At 44.6% G+C, this 20,250-nt stretch overlaps 1 protein-coding gene across 4 annotated transcripts in view; it reads right to left on the minus strand.

The window, feature by feature from the left end:
- The window catches only part of TSKU (tsukushi, small leucine rich proteoglycan), a 57,119-nt gene extending 37,204 nt beyond the window's left edge, over positions 1-19,915 (minus strand). The window contains exons 1-2 of one of the 4 annotated variants that reach the window (XR_012241455.1): positions 19,689-19,915; positions 2,240-2,281 (exon numbers count right to left, since the gene is read on the minus strand). Coding sequence is in view for 2 of the 4 variants with exons in the window: in XM_073612858.1 (XP_073468959.1) it covers positions 14,486-14,528 (43 nt within the window). In the remaining 2 variants the exon portion in view is untranslated. Of the gene's footprint in view, positions 1-2,239; positions 2,282-14,485; positions 14,599-19,688 lie in introns of those variants that run through there. The other 3 variants (XM_073612859.1, XM_073612860.1, XM_073612858.1) reach the window with 3 other exon arrangements.
- Between the last annotated feature and the right edge of the window lie 335 nt (positions 19,916-20,250).

Below are 20,250 nucleotides of genomic sequence, written 5' to 3' on the forward strand. Positions count from 1 at the left end.
CCGACACTGGAATGAGAGATCAGCAGCACGGAGATGAAACAAAGGAGGAAAAATGTGAACTTATTTAAAGTGGATGTAAACCCTCACATATATCCAGTGAAGTGACTGATACACAGAGATTAAACAAATCCTCCTACATAAGTTGTACCCGTTTATCTGCACTCTTCTCTATATCTGTCCAGAATTTATAAAGCTTGTCTGAGCTGTCAAAGAAAAAAAAAAAAAAAAAAAAAAAAAAAAAAAAAGGACGGCATGCTGAAATTATACTCTGTAGAGCTCAGTGATGAGAGCTCTGAAAGCTGACACACCCCCCTCAACGGGAACCATTTTTCTCTTGGTGAAAAAAAAAAAAGAGAAAAATGGTTCACGTTGAGGGGGGTGTGTCCCTTCCCTCCAATCAGCTTTCAGAGCTCTCCTCACTGAGCTCTACAGAATATAATTTCAGCATGCCGTCTTTTTTTTTTTTTTTTTTTATATTTTTTAATTTTTTTTTTTATAAGTGTCAGGACATGACCTAGTATTAGCCCTTTGCGGTCCCTGTACAGCAGAGCTCAGACTGGGGGAGGGGGAAGCAGCAGAAAGACCCAAATCAGGTATACTGCAATGCAAGGAGCATGCTGATAGGAGGAGAGAGCAGAGTGACAGAGGTGAGCTAATCAGTCTGCTGCTTCTCTTTTCAATGTCCAATCACAGGCCGGGGGAGAAACAAGACCTGTAAAGCAGCCCACAGAGGAGTCAGTTTCTTTCATTCAATTGGCAGATTGGACAAAAACAGCTGACTCAATACCCCTGATGGTAGATAAGGGAAACCTCCCTGCTGAGCATTTGGGCAGCAGAGAGACTCCCCAGCTGTCGGAAATCACTGATGGAGTTGGGAGAATCCGACAGGGAGGCTTACAGCAGTGAATTGGTAGTTTGACTTCCCTACAACCTCAGTTGCCCATACATGGACTAAAATTCAGCCGGTCCCCTGCTGAATCGCTCGAATTTCAATCCATGTATTGCCGGCTTAAAGTGTTTGTTACCCCAACACGTCGTATTCCTGATATGCATCTGCTGTACCAGGTACTTGTATGAGAAATCCCTGGTGTTCCGGTGTTCCTGCCAGTCCCCTTGCTTACCTATTAAAAACTGACCACACTAAGCAGAAGAGCACAGAGTGGTCAGTTCTCTAGCTATGCTGGGAACTCAGGGTGCTCTCCTCCAATGATTCTCTCCTCTCCCCCACACAGTTATTCATTGAGAAGCTCAGTGTTCTGCTGTTTCTCCTCCCCCAGCTCTTATGCAGTTGAGAACTAAGGGAATGGGATCACTTAAAAAAAAAAAAAAAAAAAAAAAAAAAAAAAAAGAAGAGGGGGGGGGGGGTAATCATTTTTTTAAAAATATATATTTATATTATTATATCTATCTATAGACACACACACAAAAAGGTTTTGCCTTTCATTTCTATTTTAAACTAAATTGGTTGTTTTACAAGGTGATAATTTACAATAACTTTTAAAATCACTTTTAGTAAACTGTAGCAGAGAGAAATCAGATCTCCTGCCCTGCTAGACAGGGTTGTACTGCACGGCGGAGCTCGGTAAATCTCAGGACTGGATGGACAGGAGTACAAAATTCTCCGGCAGGCGAAAAAGCTCACCACTCCAAGCATTACATCTGTTTGCCCGGAGTTCAGCTTTAAGGTGACAAGAACAATGGAGTTACTATGGCTGAAGGCGGATAGGAAGGACGGACCCCACTTTCGGGTTTTGTTGCCGAATTGTAAAGCGAATCGAAGTCACAGAATAACCTACAGCTCATTAGTTGACTGGGAAGGAAGTTGCATTCGAGAGGCACACATCTCCACCACATCAAGAGCCGGGATATTACACATCCCCTGCAGGCTAGTTAACAATTGCAACAGTTTTACAACTTGTTGGCCACCATAAAAACAAGAGCGCAGGGCTGAATAGGCCAGTAAACAGCGGGAGATGTTTAGTATTCTGACCCACGCGTTCTCCCAGCCCGAGGATGGAGCCAGCCAAGACTGGAGCCTGCGAGACACTCAGCCATTGTCAGGGCACAGCCACATTCAACAGAGGCCATTGACAGGAGGGATCAGGGAGGTACGGCATGTAACCGAGGACCATACCCCCTTCCCACAGCCCGCTACCAGTGTCTGAACCCAACAACTTTGTAATCATTAATACATTGTTAAATAGATTTAAATTATATACACACACACACATATACTGACCCAGCATCAGCCTCTTGCCGTCCTTGTACAGCAGAACTCAGGCTAGGAGAGAAAGAAGCCGAACAAGGAGCTAATCAGTTAATGTGCTGACAAGGAGCATGCTGATAGAAGAAGAAAGCAGAGCGACAGATAGATGAGCTGATCACTGTGCGTCAGTCTAGGACGGTGATGATGAACCTTGGCACCCCAGATGTTTTGGAACTACATTTCCCATGGTGCTCATGCACTTTGCAGTGTAGTTGAGCATCATGGGAAATGTAGTTCCAAAACATCTGGGGTGCTAAGGTTCGCCATCACTGGTGTAGGACGACCAGGGATTAAAAGGAAGTTTGTTTATTGATGTTGGCCAACGGACTGAGGAAAGAGAGAAAGAGAGAAAGAGAGAAAGAGAGAAAGAAAAAAAAAAGAGTAAGAAAAAGGAGTAAAGAAGAAGAAGAAAAAAAAAGAGTAAAGAAGAAGAAAAAAAAGAGTAAAGAAGAAGAAGAAAAAAGGTAAAGAAGAAAAGTAAAAGAAAAAAAGAACGAAGAAAAAAAAAGAAGAACGAAGAAAAAAAAGAAGAACGAAGAAAAAAAAGAACGAAGAAAAAAAGAACTACTGCAGGGAGATCTCTAGAATGAAGATGAATATTACATAAAGTTTTTTTTTTTGGTGGTTTTGTTTTAACCTTCAATGGGCTGTCCATTGCTTAAAAAAAAAAAAAAAAAAAGGCAGTGATGGCAGAGCTTGGAAAGTTCTGCCATCACTGCAGAATTGCAACCCTCAACACTCCCAGAAGGCCGCACAACAGCAGCGCATTTTCAAACCTCAATGCCCAAAAATGTTGGCACTGCTTCATTTTTTTGCAACATATTGCAATGCAGACTGAAGAAGTTGGATTAACACAACAGCCAACCTCCCGGCACTGGCCCCGTCGTCGGCCAAACCTCCCGGCACTGGCCCCGTCGTCGGCCAAACCTCCCGGCACTGGCCCCGTCGTCGGCCGTTCCAATACCCAGCACTGGCCCCGTCGTCAGCCGTTCCAATACCCGGCACCCCACTGGTATCTGTATGCCACAAACCTGGGTTTTAAAGATATACAGAGAAAAAAATATTTTTTTGAGCTTCGGGCGACTTGTACAAGCTGTAGAATCCCGATCAGGGCGCTCCAGCTGTCCCCCCACTGGGGAGATCTCCCCTCTTAATGCGTCCTTGTGGACCATTGCCACTGAAAGTGTCTCTGCAACAGGAAAGTGGAGGTAGGACTAGGATAATGAATATTGGAAGTACCAATATTAGAGGTCGCAAAACTGTGACTTTGATTGGCTTTAAAGGGCAGCGGTGAAAACACTCATCCTCTACTGAACCTCCCACAGAGGCTACAAGTCACCTTGGTGCATTCCCTGCCGGTAATCAATGAACCTCCGACCTCTACAAGGTTATACAGCAGGACACTGTAACCCATCACTCTGCCCACGATCACTCACAACAATATCAGCGAAGCTCAGCCGTTTAGTGCTGAAATGTAAGCACTGCCTGGAATGCACAAGTGCAGACACAGGCTGAAGCGATAATCCACCGATGCTGCCACTCAATGCGCACAACCTTCTTTGATGCACTTCAATAAGAACCCGACATACTGTGCTGTGCATAGATGTCTTACTGCATAAAGAAATGATGATGACTTCCAGGATCTAACACTACAAGCAGGGCTGTGAAGGAGGGGGCAGGAGGGGCAATCAACCCAGGCACAACACCCTTGCCCACCCTTGCCCAAAATGTGAAGAGGGGTGCTTAGCAGGCACCCCATTGCATGCATTCTCCAGATCAGTTGTGGGCAACTAGCAAACAATGGCCTCCCTTCTTCTGGGCTCTAACAACTACTGCATACCACATGGGTGCTCAACCTGTGGCCCTCCAGCTGTTGCAAAACTACAAAGTCCCATGAGGCATTGCAAGGCTGACAGTCACAAGCATGACTCCCAAAGGCAGGGGCATGATGGTACTTGTAGTTCCGCAACAGCTGAAGGGCCACAGGTTGAGCACCCATGGCTTACCACCAACGTTCCCACTCTCTACCCCCTTCATCCCAACCGCCCACAGCAGACACAAAAAACACACTATGATTGGGTAACCATCCACCCATCTCCAGCCTATGCATGCACAGTCCATGCCAACTGTGGGCAGCCGGAGTACGTTGGGGGGCGAGAATGGGCATGCCCAGAGCAAGATGGCGGTACGTCCATCTATGACATGTACAAGCAGCGGGAGATGGGGTGCAGCCTTGGCCGCTAGATGACAATGTCCTGGCACTGCCAACTGTAGGTCATTCAGAACTTCCTCCAGCCTCATAACAGAAGGTCTATAGCTAGTATGGACCTGGGGCTGGGGATAAACAATGCTCTGCAGGCCTGAATACAAAAATATAATAAAAATGACTTTTTCCTTTATCATTGTTCCATTTGTGTAAGCATTTTTTTTTTTTCATAAAAGGTCGACTAGGTCATTAATTAGAACATAAGGCTCGGCAAGAAAAAAAAAAGAAAAAAAAAAAAAATCAGGGCCCTCTGATTCCTCCTGTATTGTAACTGAACTGTTTGCCCTGTTGTAAAGCACTGCACAAACTTTTGACGCTATATAAAAAATAATAAATACTAATAATCTGTATTGGGATGGAAAAAAAATGCAATTGGTCACAGTTGACCTCCTTCTGAAACTGCTGGTTGCCCAATGGTTCTTGCTACTACCAAGCGGTCAAATCACTTGACAGATAAGATACGTAAAGTGCCTTCAAAAGTATTCACCCCCCTTGGCATTTTTTTGTGTTTTGTTGCCTCACAACCTGGAATTAACATGGATTGTTTGAGGATTTGCATCATTTAATTTACAACTTTGAAGATTTTTTTTTTTTTTATTGTGAATAAAACAACAAATAGGACATGATAACAGAAAAAGTCAATGTGCTTAACTATTCACCCTCCTAAAGTCAATACTTTGTAGAGCCACCTTTTGCCTCTATCACAGCTCCAAGTTGCTTTGTTTAGGTCTCCATGATCTTGCCACATCTTACCACTGGGATTTTTGCCCATTCCTCCTTGCAAAACTGCTCCAGCTCTTTCAAGTTGGTTGGTTTGCGCTTGTGAACAGCAATCTTTAAGTCTGACCACAGATTTTCTATTGGATTGAGGTCTGGGCTTTGACTAGGCCATTCCAACACATTTACATGTTTCCCCTTAAACCATTCAAGTGTTGCTTTAGCAGTGTGTTTGGGGTCATTGTCCTGCTGGAAGGTGAACCTCCGTCCTAGCCACAAATCACACACAGAGTGGTACAGGTTTTGCTCAAGAATATCCCTGTATTTAGCACCATCCATCTTTACCTCAACTCTGACCAGTTTCCCAGTCCCGTGTTCTTTGGGTGATGTGATGTGTTGGGTTTGCACCAGACATAGCGTTTTCTTTGATGGCCAAAAAGTTCAATTGTAGTCTCATCAGACCAGAGCACCTTCCTCCATACATTTTGGGACATTTTGGTTTTTGCTGAAAGTCATGGCTTTCTTCTATACACTCTGCCATAAAACCCAACTCTATGGAGCGTACAGCTTATTACCGTCCTATGTACAGATACTCCAGTCTCTGCTGTAAAACTCTGCAGATCCTCCAGGGTTACCTTAGGTCTCTGTGCTCCTCTCTGATTAATGCCCTCCTTGCCCGGTCCATGAGTTTTGGTGTGCGGCCGTCTCTTGGCAGGTTTGCTGTTGTGCCATGTTCTTTCCATTTGGTTATGATAGATTTGATGGTGCTCCTAGAGATCAAAGATTTGGATATTTTTTATAACCTAACCCTGACTTGTACTTCTCAACAACATTGTCCCTTACTTGTTTGGAGAGTTCCTTGGTCTTCATGGCAGTGTTTGGTTTGTGGTGCCTCTTGCTTAGGTGTTGCAGCCTCTGGGGCCTTTCAAATAGGTGTGTATATGTAATGACAGATCATGTGACACTTAGATTGCACACAGGTGGACATCATTTCACTAATTATGTGACTTTTGAAGGTAATTGGTTGCATCAGAGCTTTTTATGGGCTTCAATACAAAGGGGGTGAATACAAACGACATGCAAATTAAGTTTTTTTTATTTCTGAAAAATTGTTTTATGTATATATTTTTCTAATTTTCCTTCACCAACTTAGACTATTGTGTTCTGATCCATCACATATAATTCAGATTAAAACACTGAACTAAAGGCTGTCATGAAACAAAATAGGTAAAAAGCCAAGGGGGGTGAATACTTTTGCAAGGCATGGTAGATAAAGATTTTGGATTTAACTATCGGCCTGCTTGTTGTGATGCAGAATGTATTTCCCTCAGAGACAGCAAAATAATTACTATTTATTGGAAGGAGGTGAGCGAGAGGTTACAGATTTCAGTACATGCTCTTTTCTTGCAACATCAGGGATTCGATCAGCTAAAAACATAACTCAGAAATAAAAAAATGAAACTGTTTCACTTTAAGTTAAAAAAAAAAAACAAAAACAAAAAAAACAAACAGTCTTGAGGTTTAACTAGTGTTCCGAATCTGGCCAGAATCTAAGTAAATTGTCATGAGATTTCCTCTAAGCTAATCAGGGAGTGGCCTGTCAGACCGATCGCTTAACACGTTCTGCACAGTATAAACAAGATCACATGGCCCTATCCAGTCCAACACACCATACATTACCCAAGCCTTGCAACATAGTAGTTCTTAGGAGATTTTTAGTTTTTTTTAAACCTTACTGGTATATTTTGCAAATCTTTGCACAAGAAAGCTAGAAAACACGAGAGTTAAGACAGGAAAAAAAAAATAAAATAAAAAATTACATAATTTTGAAGAGTAGGGGGATCACGTTCCTTAAGTATGCAGGCTTGATCCCCGCCTTGTAGCACTGCCCTAGAATCTTTAAGAGTGGTCATCAATAGCACCGAACAATCCAATTGGATACAGCACAGGCAAAAGTAATCCTCACAGCAGGCACCATAAGAGGTTAGGTCAGCCATAGACAGAGTTCATTTCTGTCCTGCAACCATGGGTTGCAGGAAAGTAAATTGCTCGATTTCCCCATCAACACCGTTAGATCCATCCCACAGAGCCATTGTGTTCTCCCAGCGGGGTCGGTAAGGCGAAAAAGCCATCCCTGTCGGGAGAACACAGCGATTATGGCTAGTGGCTATAACAGCCGCTAGCAATCATCGCATGTAAAAATCCGACAGGCTGCTTGTGCCCAATCAACTTTGGTACGTGCAATCTGCCCATACATTGTTTAAAGCTTGACTGGTTCCTGCTGAACTGACTGAGATTCAAAGTGTCTATGGCTGGCTTTGGACTCCTAGCCTCCCTCCCGTTTTCGGTTAGTAACGGTTTAGTCTCCTATATACTATAATTTAGAGGTCCCCAAATCCCCGGAATGGTACTGGTCTGTTAGGAACTGGGCCGCACAGCCAGAGGTGATCAGCGAGCAAAGCTTCATCTGTATTTACAGCCGCTCCTTATCGCTCGCATTACCGCCTGAGGTCCACCTCCAGTCTATTTTAGCAGTAGCATTAGACTCTCATATGAGAGTGAACTCTGCTGTAAACTGTGCATGTGACTTATGAGAATTCAATGAAGAAAAAAAAAAAAAAAAAAAATAATATATATATATATATATACACTCCAGGTTTGTCCTATACTATAAATGCCATGAGAGAACAGGGTTCAGGTTGGGCTCGTCCTGAGGAACACTTAAGAAAATAGGAGGTGGATGGCCGCACACCTGATGATAAAAGTTAGATTTTTTTTTTTTTTTTTAATTAATTTAAAAAAGTTAAAATCTTGACAGCCACATAAGCATAACAGAAAAAATGCAATTGATGCATTTCACATCAGACGCTTAATTACAACCTGAGAAATCGAATGCCTGATCTGAGGTGGCGCTTAAATCATCCCAAACCCTCCCCCCGTGGAAAATTTGTCTTCCACAAACCAGTCCCTGGTGTCAGAAAAGTTGGGGACCGCTGCCAAAAAAGGCAAAATATTGTAGACACCCAAGCATCACACCTACCTATATATGGTCAGGTTTATGTGGACATCCCTCCACCCTCCAATTATCGAAGGTTTGGGCAGTAAAGGGCTCTATTAATTCTACTTTATGGAGGCCATTTTCTGTCTTAGCATTACAATACCCCTGTGTAGAACGCCAGCTCCATGAAGACATGACCGGGCGAGTTTGCCGTGGGAGGAACTTGAGTGCCCTGCACAGAGCCCCAACCTCGACACCCTACTGAAAACCTTTGAGATTAAGTGGAATGCCGACTATAAGCCAGGTCTACTCATCCTACATCAGTGCCTGATCTCACAAGTGCCCTTTTAGGTGAATGGCCACAAATTCCCAGACACACCAAAATCTGGTGGAAAGTCTTCGTAGAGGAGTGGAGGCTACATGGCCCAAAAAAGGGGATCCAACTCCATATTAATGCTGTAGGCTTTGAATGGAATGTTCAGCAAGTTCATATTTATGAGGGTCAGGTGTCCACAAAAATGTTGGCTATATACATTAGTGTAGCTCATACTGTGATATCTCCATGGCACCAATTTCAAAAAGACAAGAAAATACCATCAAAGTTGGCACACCAAAAAAAAAAAAAAAAAAAAAATGAACCCAGTGGGGTAGAAATTCTGTTAATATCACGCCAGTGGACTCAGTGAGAGATTTAATGTGATCGTTGATATTTTTTATGCTATCCCATCTACCAGCACCTGAACACAGAGGTCTCTTTTAGTGACTTTTTTGCTACCTCTCCCACATAACAGTTCTCTAGCGATCCCCGACAGTACAGCCAAAAGAAAAATGTCATGCCTCTCTGGACTCTGAAGGTAAAGCTGATTTTTACACAGAGTTTTCACAGCTATGTACAGATTGCTGATATAAGGCTGGGTTCACACTTTTGCAAATTGGATGCGGGTTTCTTCACATAGCAGGAGATTGTGGCCGGCTCTCTATGGAGCCTGTTCACATATCTCCGCGGGAGCTCCGATGCGAATTGCACAGCAGCCCTGTGCGTCTTTTGGTCTGTTTTTTGTTTGATGTATTCATGTAAGGTGTAGACTGCACACACCTTTTTATGTTACAATATTAAAAGATATATATTTATTGTATCTCAGTGTTGGTGGTTTCTTATTCCTTTGGTCTGTTTCAGGTCCGAATTCAGCCCAATCTTTGGGGAGAGAGAGATCGATCGAGAGATCAAAAAGATCAAGAGATAGAGAGAGAGAGAGAGAGAGAAAAATACTGAGCTTAGAACAATCTCTATACACAGGTATTGTTAGAATAGATGTGCATAAGGAATAGCAAGAGTCACGTTTGGACATCATCATGGGAGCAATCTGGTCAGCAACTAAACAGAACTGAAAGTAGTTTAGGTGGAGCGAGGATCAAGCTTTTAACCTCCAAGTACAGAGGAAAGTACGACATGACCAGCACGTCTGAGTAAAAGGAGCATCAACCAAAATTCAGGAACATTGTGAAATAAAGTAGAAACTCCCTGTGTCTCATCCAAACTTCCCAAAATCAGTTCCAACTAGCATGGTGACCAGAGAAACAGATTGCAATAAACACTTAAACCCCAGACAACAGAAAAGCCTCACATCAAGCAATTACAACATTAGCTACATGTATTTTTTTTCTGTGGCCAGTCCTGGTCACTTTGTGGTCTCTTGTTGAGATATTAGGCTATCTGCATATGGTATTGTATGTGTTCAAATAAGGTACAGCACATGGTGAGCTCTCTTTTCCTATCTGAGGTATTAAAGCGTTAAAAAAAAAAAAATTGACAAATGATTCCCAATTTAAAGAGGATTTGATTATTGCAATCATAACCAACACATTTCAGGATTTAGACATAGCCCTTCATCAGTTATTAGTGTTATCAGTGTTATTAGTGTACAGTATAAAATGACAACATATAAAAAACGTTAGTCATATTTAGCCAGGATAAAGACTACCTCAGAGAAGAGTCTCAGTTGTAGAAGCCCATCAGCTGAAAGGAGGTTTTTGTTAAAAAGGAGGTTCTAGGAAAAAAAAAAATAGATGTCAGCAGCTACAGATACTGTAGCTGCTGACTTTCCATAAAGAGGGACATTTGCCTGTCCAAGGATCGATCACCGTCCTCACCCGAGCCGGTTCTTCACCTTTTTTCAGTTCCCCAGCATGTGTGAGAAGCTGGCTGTTACTTCTTGCAGCTTCACAGCTGGATTCCCACTGAACACGTGTTTTGTGAATGGTCCCACAGCCTCCTGGGTCCTGTGATGTGTCCCAAGAGGTTGTGAACGGTGGGGATTCCAGCAGAAGTAGGAGCAGGTACCTGCACCCCTGCCCAAAAAGTAAAAGTCCAATATTGTTAAGAGGGGGGTGGATTCTTAAAAGCAGAACTTTCCGTTTTGGGTGAAGTACCACTTTAGGCTGGTAATACGTGGCTTGAATTTGGTGCAATTGCTGCCGAATTGGCTGAAATTTTAAAGGTTACTAAACCCTCAATTTTTAATTTTTTTTTTCAAATAACAAACATGTCATACTTACCTCCACTGTGCAGTTGGTTTTGCACAGAGTGGCCCCGATCCTCTTCTGCAGTCTCTCAGTGGCGCTGGTGGCTCCTCCTCTTCTCTAGTGCCCCCGTGAAGCACTCCCGTGTCCTGCTTTTGTGTCTTATCGACACAGAAAGCAGGACTCAGCCCCGGGCGCCCCCCGTCCCTCTGCTTTTCTTAAAAACTGACCACACTAAGCAGGAGAACACACCATGGTCAATTCTCTAGCTATGCTGGAAACTCAGCCTGCCCTCCTCTAATGATCAGACTTGTCTTGACACCCCCCCCCCCCCACCGCAGCCTTTTAATGGAAAGTTCAGTGTGCTGTGGCTTCTCCTCCCCCCAGCTCTTATGTAGCTGTGAACAGAGGGAATTACTTCTTAAAAAAAATAAATAAGGGTATTGATAGATAGGTAGGTTTTCCCTTTCATTTCTATTTTAAGCTGAATGGGTTGTTTTTCAATGTGATTATTTTCTGAAAAGCGAATGTAAACAAAACAGGATTTTTCAAATAGATCAAAGGAACCCGGTGGAAAATGAACGTCAGAACAGCGACTGTATCGAAATCAGATGCATTCACTGTTCAGGTATTTAGCAGTTGCAGGTCCCTCTAGCTGCTGAATACATTAGCTGGCAAGGGAGGTTCCTTTAACCACTCGGTTTAGCATGGATAAATGAATTGATTCGATTTCACTCAGCCTGTTCAAAATCTGTGTGTGTATGGCCAGCATTAGGCAGTGATCTATCTGAAACTAAAACTGCTCTTCCAGTAAGGGAACCCAGCTAGAGAAGGAATGTAGACAAAGCCAGACGCAGGCAACACTCTGATCGCAGGGTTTGGGTCGCCATGCTCAAACACTGTGTTGATGTGTGAGCCACCCATCCCAATGCCCGTCATACAAGGGAGTACGATGGGCCTTATACCCTTGGCAAGGGTCAGAACTGCCAGCCAAGTTGCATGGTAAGCGTGCCCTTAAAATGCAGTCTCCACAGATCTCAGTGATGTTTCATTCCAGAGGACAGGGTCTTGGAGTAGAAGGAAAGTCTGCCAGCCAGCCAGTCTTACACAAGCTTTAGGACTATTCTGATACAGGTTACCACCAGCAGGTGACTATAGGGCACATAGTTTAGGGGGACTGCTTGATAAACCGATGCACCCCACAAGGAGAAACAGGCCAGTGACCCTAGTGGCCCCTGGGCTACTTTACTGCTAGCTGACAGCAGGTTGCAGCTCTGGAGTTTGCCCAACCAAGGGGGCTCAGGAGCAGGGTGGCTTTGATAAGGAGACAGGATAGGGGCAGGTGGCAGGCAAGAGAGTAGTTCGTGTCAAAGTAGTGGTCAAGGCAGGTAAGAGCAATCAGAGTCCAAGCAGGAGGTTGAGGCAGGTGGTAAGCTAGGCGGACAGCAAAGAGCCAGCAACAGGGGTTGTAGGTGAGCAGGGTCAGCAACAGGTAGTCAGAAAAAAACAAACAAACAAAAAAAAACAGACAGACACAACAGCAATCTCACCCACAGGATAGCTAATAGGATGACATAGCATCAACCAGTACTAGGGAAGGCCTGTCTGCTTAAAGATACATTCTGCCCCCCCAATTCCTAATCAGAACAATTTGCAGCATTCTCAAACAGTTGGTGGTTCCCTTATCTCTGCTCAACACTGATAAGCTCTGCATCCACCCCTGGCCAAAACAAGCTTTAAGAACTCAAAAAAATGTGGTTCAATAAGAAAAACAAGAAAAATAATCCAACGTTCAGTATTCGGTAATAAAGAAATGCAACTCGTCTGGGAAGTTTTACAGGCACAGCCCTGAGTTTTAAACCACTCACTGTGACATCAAATGGAATGGTTTTTTTTTTTTGGCTTCTGCAAGAACAGCTGGAAAGCGGATTTCGGGAGAAGATCGTGACGCTGGAAAAAAACGCTCCAAGGTCACAGCTGCGGCTCACGTTGAATATAATAAATCAGGCACACAAAGGGAGCCTTGCTGCTTGACCCTCTATGAATTTCTGCTTGCAAACCCATAAAAAAAAAAAAAAAAAAAAAAAAAAAATTTCAAAAAAGAAAAAAACAGAAGACGCAAGTGTAGGCAGCATAAGGAGAAAGAACTCATTAAAACCACTTTGTAAAACGCCCCCAAAAAGGGACTTGGGGTGCCCTGAATCCAACTAGATGTGAACATTTTACTTTTACAGTCAATGTACACAGTCGCTTCCATTTTTAAAATTTGAGCTGCTGACTACAGTGCTCACGAAATCCCTATGGCTGGCAGTAGATTTATCAGAAACTTTAAAAGTCTGCATGAATCGACTCCTGAGATGTCACAATAGACAGCAACAGTATACATTTAAAAAAAAAAAAAAAAAAAAGTTCAGGGGCCCGAGATAGTGCCATTACTCTTCTACAGGCAAAAGGAAGCATTTCCATCTCCTGTACCCTGTTCATGGTCTCTGACCCTCTCTCCTGTACCCTGTTCATGGTCTCTGACCCTCTCTCCTGTACCCTGTTCATGGTCTCTGACCCTCTCTCCTGTACCCTGTTCATGGTCTCTGACCCTCTCTCCTGTACCCTGTTCATGGTTTCTGACCCTCTCTCCCGTACCCTGTCCATAGTCCCTTGACCCTCTCTCCTGTACCCTGTCCATAGTCCCTTGACCCTCTCTACTGTACCCTGTCCATAGTCCCTTGACCCTCTCTACTGTACCCTGTCCATAGTCTCTTGACCCTCTCTACTGTACCCTGTCCATAGTCTCTTGACCCTCTCTACTGTACCCTGTCCATAGTCTCTTGACCCTCTCTACTGTACCCTGTCCATAGTCTCTTGACCCTCTCTACTGTACCCTGTCCATAGTCTCTTGACCCTCTCTACTGTACCCTGTCCATAGTCTCTTGACCCTCTCTATTGTACCCTGTCCATAGTCTCTTGACTCTCTCTACTGTACCCTGTCCATAGTCTCTTGACTCTCTCTACTGTACCCTGTCCATAGTCTCTTGACTCTCTCTACTGTACCCTGTCCATAGTCTCTTGACCCTCTCTACTGTACCCTGTCCATAGTCTCTTGACCCTATCTAATGTACCCTGTCTATAGTCACTTGACCCTCTCTACTGTACCCTGTCCATAGTCTCTTGACACTCTCCTTTAGCCCGTCCATAGTTTAACTGTCTCCTGTAGCTTTTCCATAATCTGACAATCTCCTGCTGTATATCTGATAAACTTCTGTAGCAATACCATCACTGAATATCATGTGCATCCCTTGAAAAAAAAATGTCAGAAGCCCCACTTGAGGCCCTCTACATCAAGAGCATTGACCACCACCGTCTAACCCAACTAGGGTTCCTCCAGAGGTTTCTGGAAGATTTATGCCTCTCAGACAAGTTCACATTGAGACCATTGGTCATTTTAGCCATCTGTAAGGGGGGTAACTCTTCCCAATGACAGCAAATGTAAGGAGCATTCTTGCAACTGACCATCACACTAAGGTATCACAACATGTAGATATAGTTCTTTTTAGCAGGGATTCCCGAAACCAGAAAGTTATTTCATAGGTACTTTTGTGTTAAAAAGTTTGAAAAAGACTGGCCTAACCCTTCCCCTCCATCAAAAAAAAAAAAAAAAAAAAAAAATGAAAAAATTAACTGCTCTAACACACTTTAATGAGGTTTTATAGCACCGGTATACCTTTTGTTTGTAGAGTGCTGTAGAAGAAGCCGGGACTATCCATATAACACTACACCAGTGTCTTAGTGGTTAACTCTCTTGCCGTGCAGTGCCGAGGTCCTGAAATCAATGCTCACCCAGGACTAAAGCGGTTTCTCTTTTACTCTAAAAAGCACACTGGTGGAAAGCTGGCTGCTGCCCAGATTGGCATGCTATGTATATGACTGCGGAAGGGAGATTAGATTGCGAGCTCCGAGGGTAGGGGCTCTTGTGGTTAAACATTCTCCCTACAGCACTGCAGAAGAAAAAGCCAGTAGTGCATGAAACCAGCACGTTAATGCAAAACGAACACAGGACAATGCAGAGTCTTTAGACTTGCCAAGCCGCTAGACAGGTACCCGGCAGTCCGGGATGGTTAGCCAGCTGGGGAGGGAGGGTAGTGCCTGGGCATGGGGAGGAGGAGGCGGCCGCCGGGCTCTTACAGCTGCTGATCAAATTACTTGCAGCCGTGGCAATTTCAACTCGGCTCAAGAGACGGAGCTGGGAAAAGAAACTAACCGCAAGCCAGTGACAAATTCAGTTTACTCACAGTCAGATGTGCGTTAACCTCTTCATGGGAACTTCGTGCTCCGCGGCACATTCACAAAAGTAGCACTGGTCAACCTCATTACCTCCTTTATGTTTTGACTAAAGCAGTGGTTCTCAACCCTGTCCTCAAGTACCCACAAACAGGCCAGGTTTGCAGGTTTTCCTTTATCTTGCACAGGTGCTTTAAATCAGAGTCAATGGCTTGCTATTTTGGACAGCTATTTTATCTAAGAGAAATTCCCAAAACGTGGTCTGCTGGGAAGGTACTTGAGGATTGAGGAGGAGAACCACTGATTTATTGAACCCAAGAACAAGATATCAATCACTTTCTAAAGGATTTGCTAAAATGTTAGTAAGCAGAGTGGGAAGACTCAGGTATGGGAGAATCAAGACGAGACGACTGCAAGTCAGTAATGGAATACGGAGGATGAGCCGACAGATTTGTGGAGTGCCAACTGACTCATTACGAGGTGTCGAGGCCAACGGGGTCTCAATATCACCTAGCGAAAATTGGCTAAACTTGCCTTACACTAGTATTTGCAATCTGTTAAGACTATTTCAAAAAGGTGTTAAGCACTGTTCTATGCTACTAATTGTAAGCTCTTCAGGTTAGTTATAATAATAAATTATTACTACTGTAAGAGCTTAGAATTCAAGAACAACTAGAAGAGTATAAACAAAAAAAAGAAACCCTAATTATAAATATTTTTTTATGTTTATACTCTTCTAGTTGTTGGTTCTTGAAGTCTAATAATAATCAAAAATATTTAAAGAAAATAAAGGAGAGAGAGAAGAAGCGAGAAGAAGAGAGAAGAAGCGAGAAGAAGCGAGGAGAAGAGAGAAGAAGAGAGAAGAGAGAACATATACCCCCTCATTTCATTCAGCAAATATCTGCCAGCATACAGGATTTTTTATTTTTGAGAGACCCCCCACCGGTTACATAAGACCAGCGGTGAACAGAATTCTGCAATGGCTACGCACACCAATATCACCGCAATAATCCGAACGACCATGTCGCTACCCCTCCCCAATATAAACCACCATCAACTGCCTTTTAAATACCACTTACGGAGCCAGATTTGAAAATGAAAGCGTCTGGATAACTTTGTAAACTTCTGCCTTTAAGCCCTCGTTCACATTGGAGCGATCGTGCGATTTGACAGGCCAAAAATCGCATGACACTTCGCACCCTATCGTCGACAATTGTCGCAATAATCCGATCAACCATCTCGCTACCCTTCCCCAATATAAACAGCAATTATCAACTGCCTTGTGACTACTACTTTACGGGCCCGATTTGAAGAGGAGAGCGTCTGGATACGTTTGTAAACTTCTGGTCTTTAATAAGCCCTCACTCACATTGGAGTGACTTGTCTTGCGATTTGACAGGTCACAGTCGCATGACAAGTCGCATCCAATTGTCGGCAATGGCACTGTTCAAATCGGTGCAACGCCAACTTTGCAGTCCTGCATCATATTGGAAAAAGTAGTTCCTGCACTACATTTGGCGATTTCGGGTGCGACTTGCTTAGACATCTGTGCATGAAGCCGCACAGAAGTCATCAAAGTTGCACCTGAAGTCACACTGACATGCGGCTTTTGAAATTGTGTGATTTTAGATGAAGTCACACAATTTCAAAGCCGTATTCAATGTGAATGAGGGCTAAAAATGATCCAATTACAAAAAAAATTGATCCTGAATCATTTCCAATGTACTGTAGGATCGAACAGAAGATGAAAGGGGATTGGACAGGTTTAGAAACTGCTTTTTTTGTAAACCAATCCTGGTGCATGGCGCAAATAGATCACGTTTTCTTCCCTTTTAAAAGTAAATATTTTGCTATGCTTTGTGTAAGACAGAACAGACGAAAAAGGACTAAAGTGCGAGCGAAACGCATCAGTGCAGAATCTGCTTCTTACGGGAGATAGTCCATTTTTAAAATAAACTATTGATATCTGGGAGTCAGCAGTGGCGGGTTAAGAAAACGTGCAACCATTTTTCCCTGTAGCGTATGGTGCTAAATCGATCGATCCTGAAACCATTTGATTGTCCTTCCCCTTTTCCATTCAAAGCAATCTAATTGCCAGAAAATGTATTATTTGGGTTATACCGACCAATCATATTGAACGACCATCTCTAAACAGCCATCTGTGCGTAGAACGTTAAGTCAAATACTTTCTGCCCCAGTACTGAATTACAGGACCTTCTATTTGATCATTACTACCTTCTAAAGCAGACACAAGATAAAAGGCAGCGAAATGCATCAGAGACCTCAAAGAATATACATCCCACATATGAAATCTCAAGAGAAATAAAAGTAGAACCGCACCACAGAATCCCAGACATCAGTAGTTAATTGTAAAAATGGAGCATCCCCTGCAAGAAGCAGACTCTGCTGATGCGTTTCGTCAACACCTGGGCAGAGTCTGCATCCGATTCAAGAATAAATTAGTGATATCTGGGATTCAGCATAGGTGCTGCTTTGCTTTGTCTTGCGATTTCAGATGTAGGACCGATCCATGAACGGTCCAGGAATTCGTAGCTGGTTTCTATGTTATATGAATCCCCAAAAAAGTAACTGTAGCATATATTTCTTCCCCCATGTTGTGTCTAGTTTAGTAATTAGAGAGTAGAAAGCCCTATGAACCAGTACGATGGTAATCAGTCTTTGACTGAACGCTCGTGTTTTGGTGTGGGTGGCAGTTTGAAAACAGTCGTTCTAAAAGATTCTTTGGTTCAACGCAGATAATAAATTTGCTGGCAGATCGATCGCTTTACACAAAAGTGGGAAGAAATATGGATCGTTTTAGAACGGTTTGACTTGCAGTGTACAACACAAGATCAGGATTTACTTCTTCCTCTTCTAAACCTGAACCCTCTCACAGCTACAAATCACATATTTATATAAATAGAGGCGCTTACATCATAAATATTGACAGAATGGCCAGAACAAAATAATAAAAACACAAGTCAGAGAGAAAAGTATATTAGTGAACACCCACCATCCCAAATTATAGGGAAGACTCCCCCCTCCTCATCCCCAACTTATAGGGAAGACTCCCCCCTCCTCATCCCCAACTTATAGGGAAGACTCCCCCCTCCTCATCCCCAACTTATAGGGAAGACTCCCCCCTCCTCATCCCCAACTTATAGGGAAGACCCCCCCCTCCTCATCCCCAACTTATAGGGAAGACCCCCCCTCCTCATCCCCAACTTATAGGGAAGACCCCCCCCCCTCCTCATCCCCAACTTATAGGGAAGACCCCCCCTCCTCATCCCCAACTTATAGGGAAGACCCCCCCTCCTCATCCCCAACTTATAGGGAAGACCCCCCCCCTCCTCATCCCCAACTTATAGGGAAGACCCCCCCCCTCCTCATCCCCAACTTATAGGGAAGACCCCCCCTCCTCATCCCCAACTTATAGGGAAGACCCCCCCCCTCCTCATCCCCAACTTATAGGGAAGACCCCCCCCTCCTCATCCCCAACTTATAGGGAAGACCCCCCCCCTCCTCATCCCCAACTTATAGGGAAGACCCCCCCCCTCCTCATCCCCAACTTATAGGGAAGACCCCCCCCCTCCTCATCCCCAACTTATAGGGAAGACCCCCCCCCTCCTCATCCCCAACTTATAGGGAAGACCCCCCCCTCCTCATCCCCAACTTATAGGGAAGACCCCCCCCTCCTCATCCCCAACTTATAGGGAAGACCCCCCCCCTCCTCATCCCCAACTTATAGGGAAGACCCCCCCCTCCTCATCCCCAACTTATAGGGAAGACCCCCCCCCTCCTCATCCCCAACTTATAGGGAAGACCCCCCCCCTCCTCATCCCCAACTTATAGGGAAGACCCCCCCCCTCCTCATCCCCAACTTATAGGGAAGACCCCCCCCCTCCTCATCCCCAACTTATAGGGAAGACCCCCCCCCTCCTCATCCCCAACTTATAGGGAAGACCCCCCCCTCCTCATCCCCAACTTATAGGGAAGACCCCCCCCCTCCTCATCCCCAACTTATAGGGAAGACCCCCCCCCTCCTCATCCCCAACTTATAGGGAAGACCCCCCCCCTCCTCATCCCCAACTTATAGGGAAGACCCCCCCCTCCTCATCCCCAACTTATAGGGAAGACCCCCCCCTCCTCATCCCCAACTTATAGGGAAGACCCCCCCCTCCTCATCCCCAACTTATAGGGAAGACCCCCCTCCGCATCTTATAGGGAAGTCCCCCCTCCCCAACTTACAGGGAAGACCCCCCTCTCCAACTTACAGGGAAGACCCCCCTCCTAATTCCCTATGGAAGACCTCTCCTCATCCCCAACTTATATGGAAGACTCTCCCCCCCATCACCATTTTATAGGGAAGATCCAATTGCAAATAATAGAGAAGCCCCCACACCCCGAGTTATTGGGAAGACCCCATCCTGAGTTATAGGTGAAACTGCCCCTCCCCCATCCCATGCCAGGCACAGAGACCTCCCATAGACCCCCTGAGGTCAGGCACAGCTCACGCCGGTCAGGAAAGTGTTAAAGGGCCCCGCATAGAGAAGTTTTACCGAGCAGAGCCGGCAGCCGCAGAAGTTGCCGTGTCCCCCCCCCCCAGCAGTCCGATGACCCCCGCCTCCTCCTCCCCCCGTCCGTACCTGCAGATCGGATCCCCGGAGATGGAGCGTTATTATCGGGGCTCTCTCATCCTGATCACTCCTCATTCATCTCCCCTCCGCCCGTCTATGGGGGGCGCTGTGCTCAGCTCTGCATTCCCCTGTACAGCGCACACCGAGCTCCGCAATCCTCTGCAGCCGGGGAGAGTCTGGAGAGAGCCGAGCGAGGCCGTCATACATGAGACCAATGGCTGTGTGTGGGATGGGAGGGAACCGAGACATCCTATTGGACGGAGGATCGCGAGCCGAGAACGCATTCCTTAACCCTTACTGTGCCCGCCCACTGCCCATCCTCCGCTACCCGCCCATAGGAGGACCGAGATCTCCGGGAGGGAAGGGGTTACTGAGAGTCTGCGGGGAGAAAAGTTACCGGAGAAGGGAAAGTTCCCAACTAAAAAAGATACTTTGTATTCTACATTGTCTTAGATTAGATCCCTATATATTACATTGTGTTATATTATATCCTTATATATTACATTGTGTTATATTATTACTTTGTATTCTACATTGTCTTAGATTAGATCCCTATATATTACATTGTGTT

The sequence above is a fragment of the Aquarana catesbeiana genome, linkage group LG02, assembly GCF_042186555.1.
Source record: "Aquarana catesbeiana isolate 2022-GZ linkage group LG02, ASM4218655v1, whole genome shotgun sequence".
Lineage (NCBI taxonomy): Eukaryota > Metazoa > Chordata > Amphibia > Anura > Ranidae > Aquarana > Aquarana catesbeiana.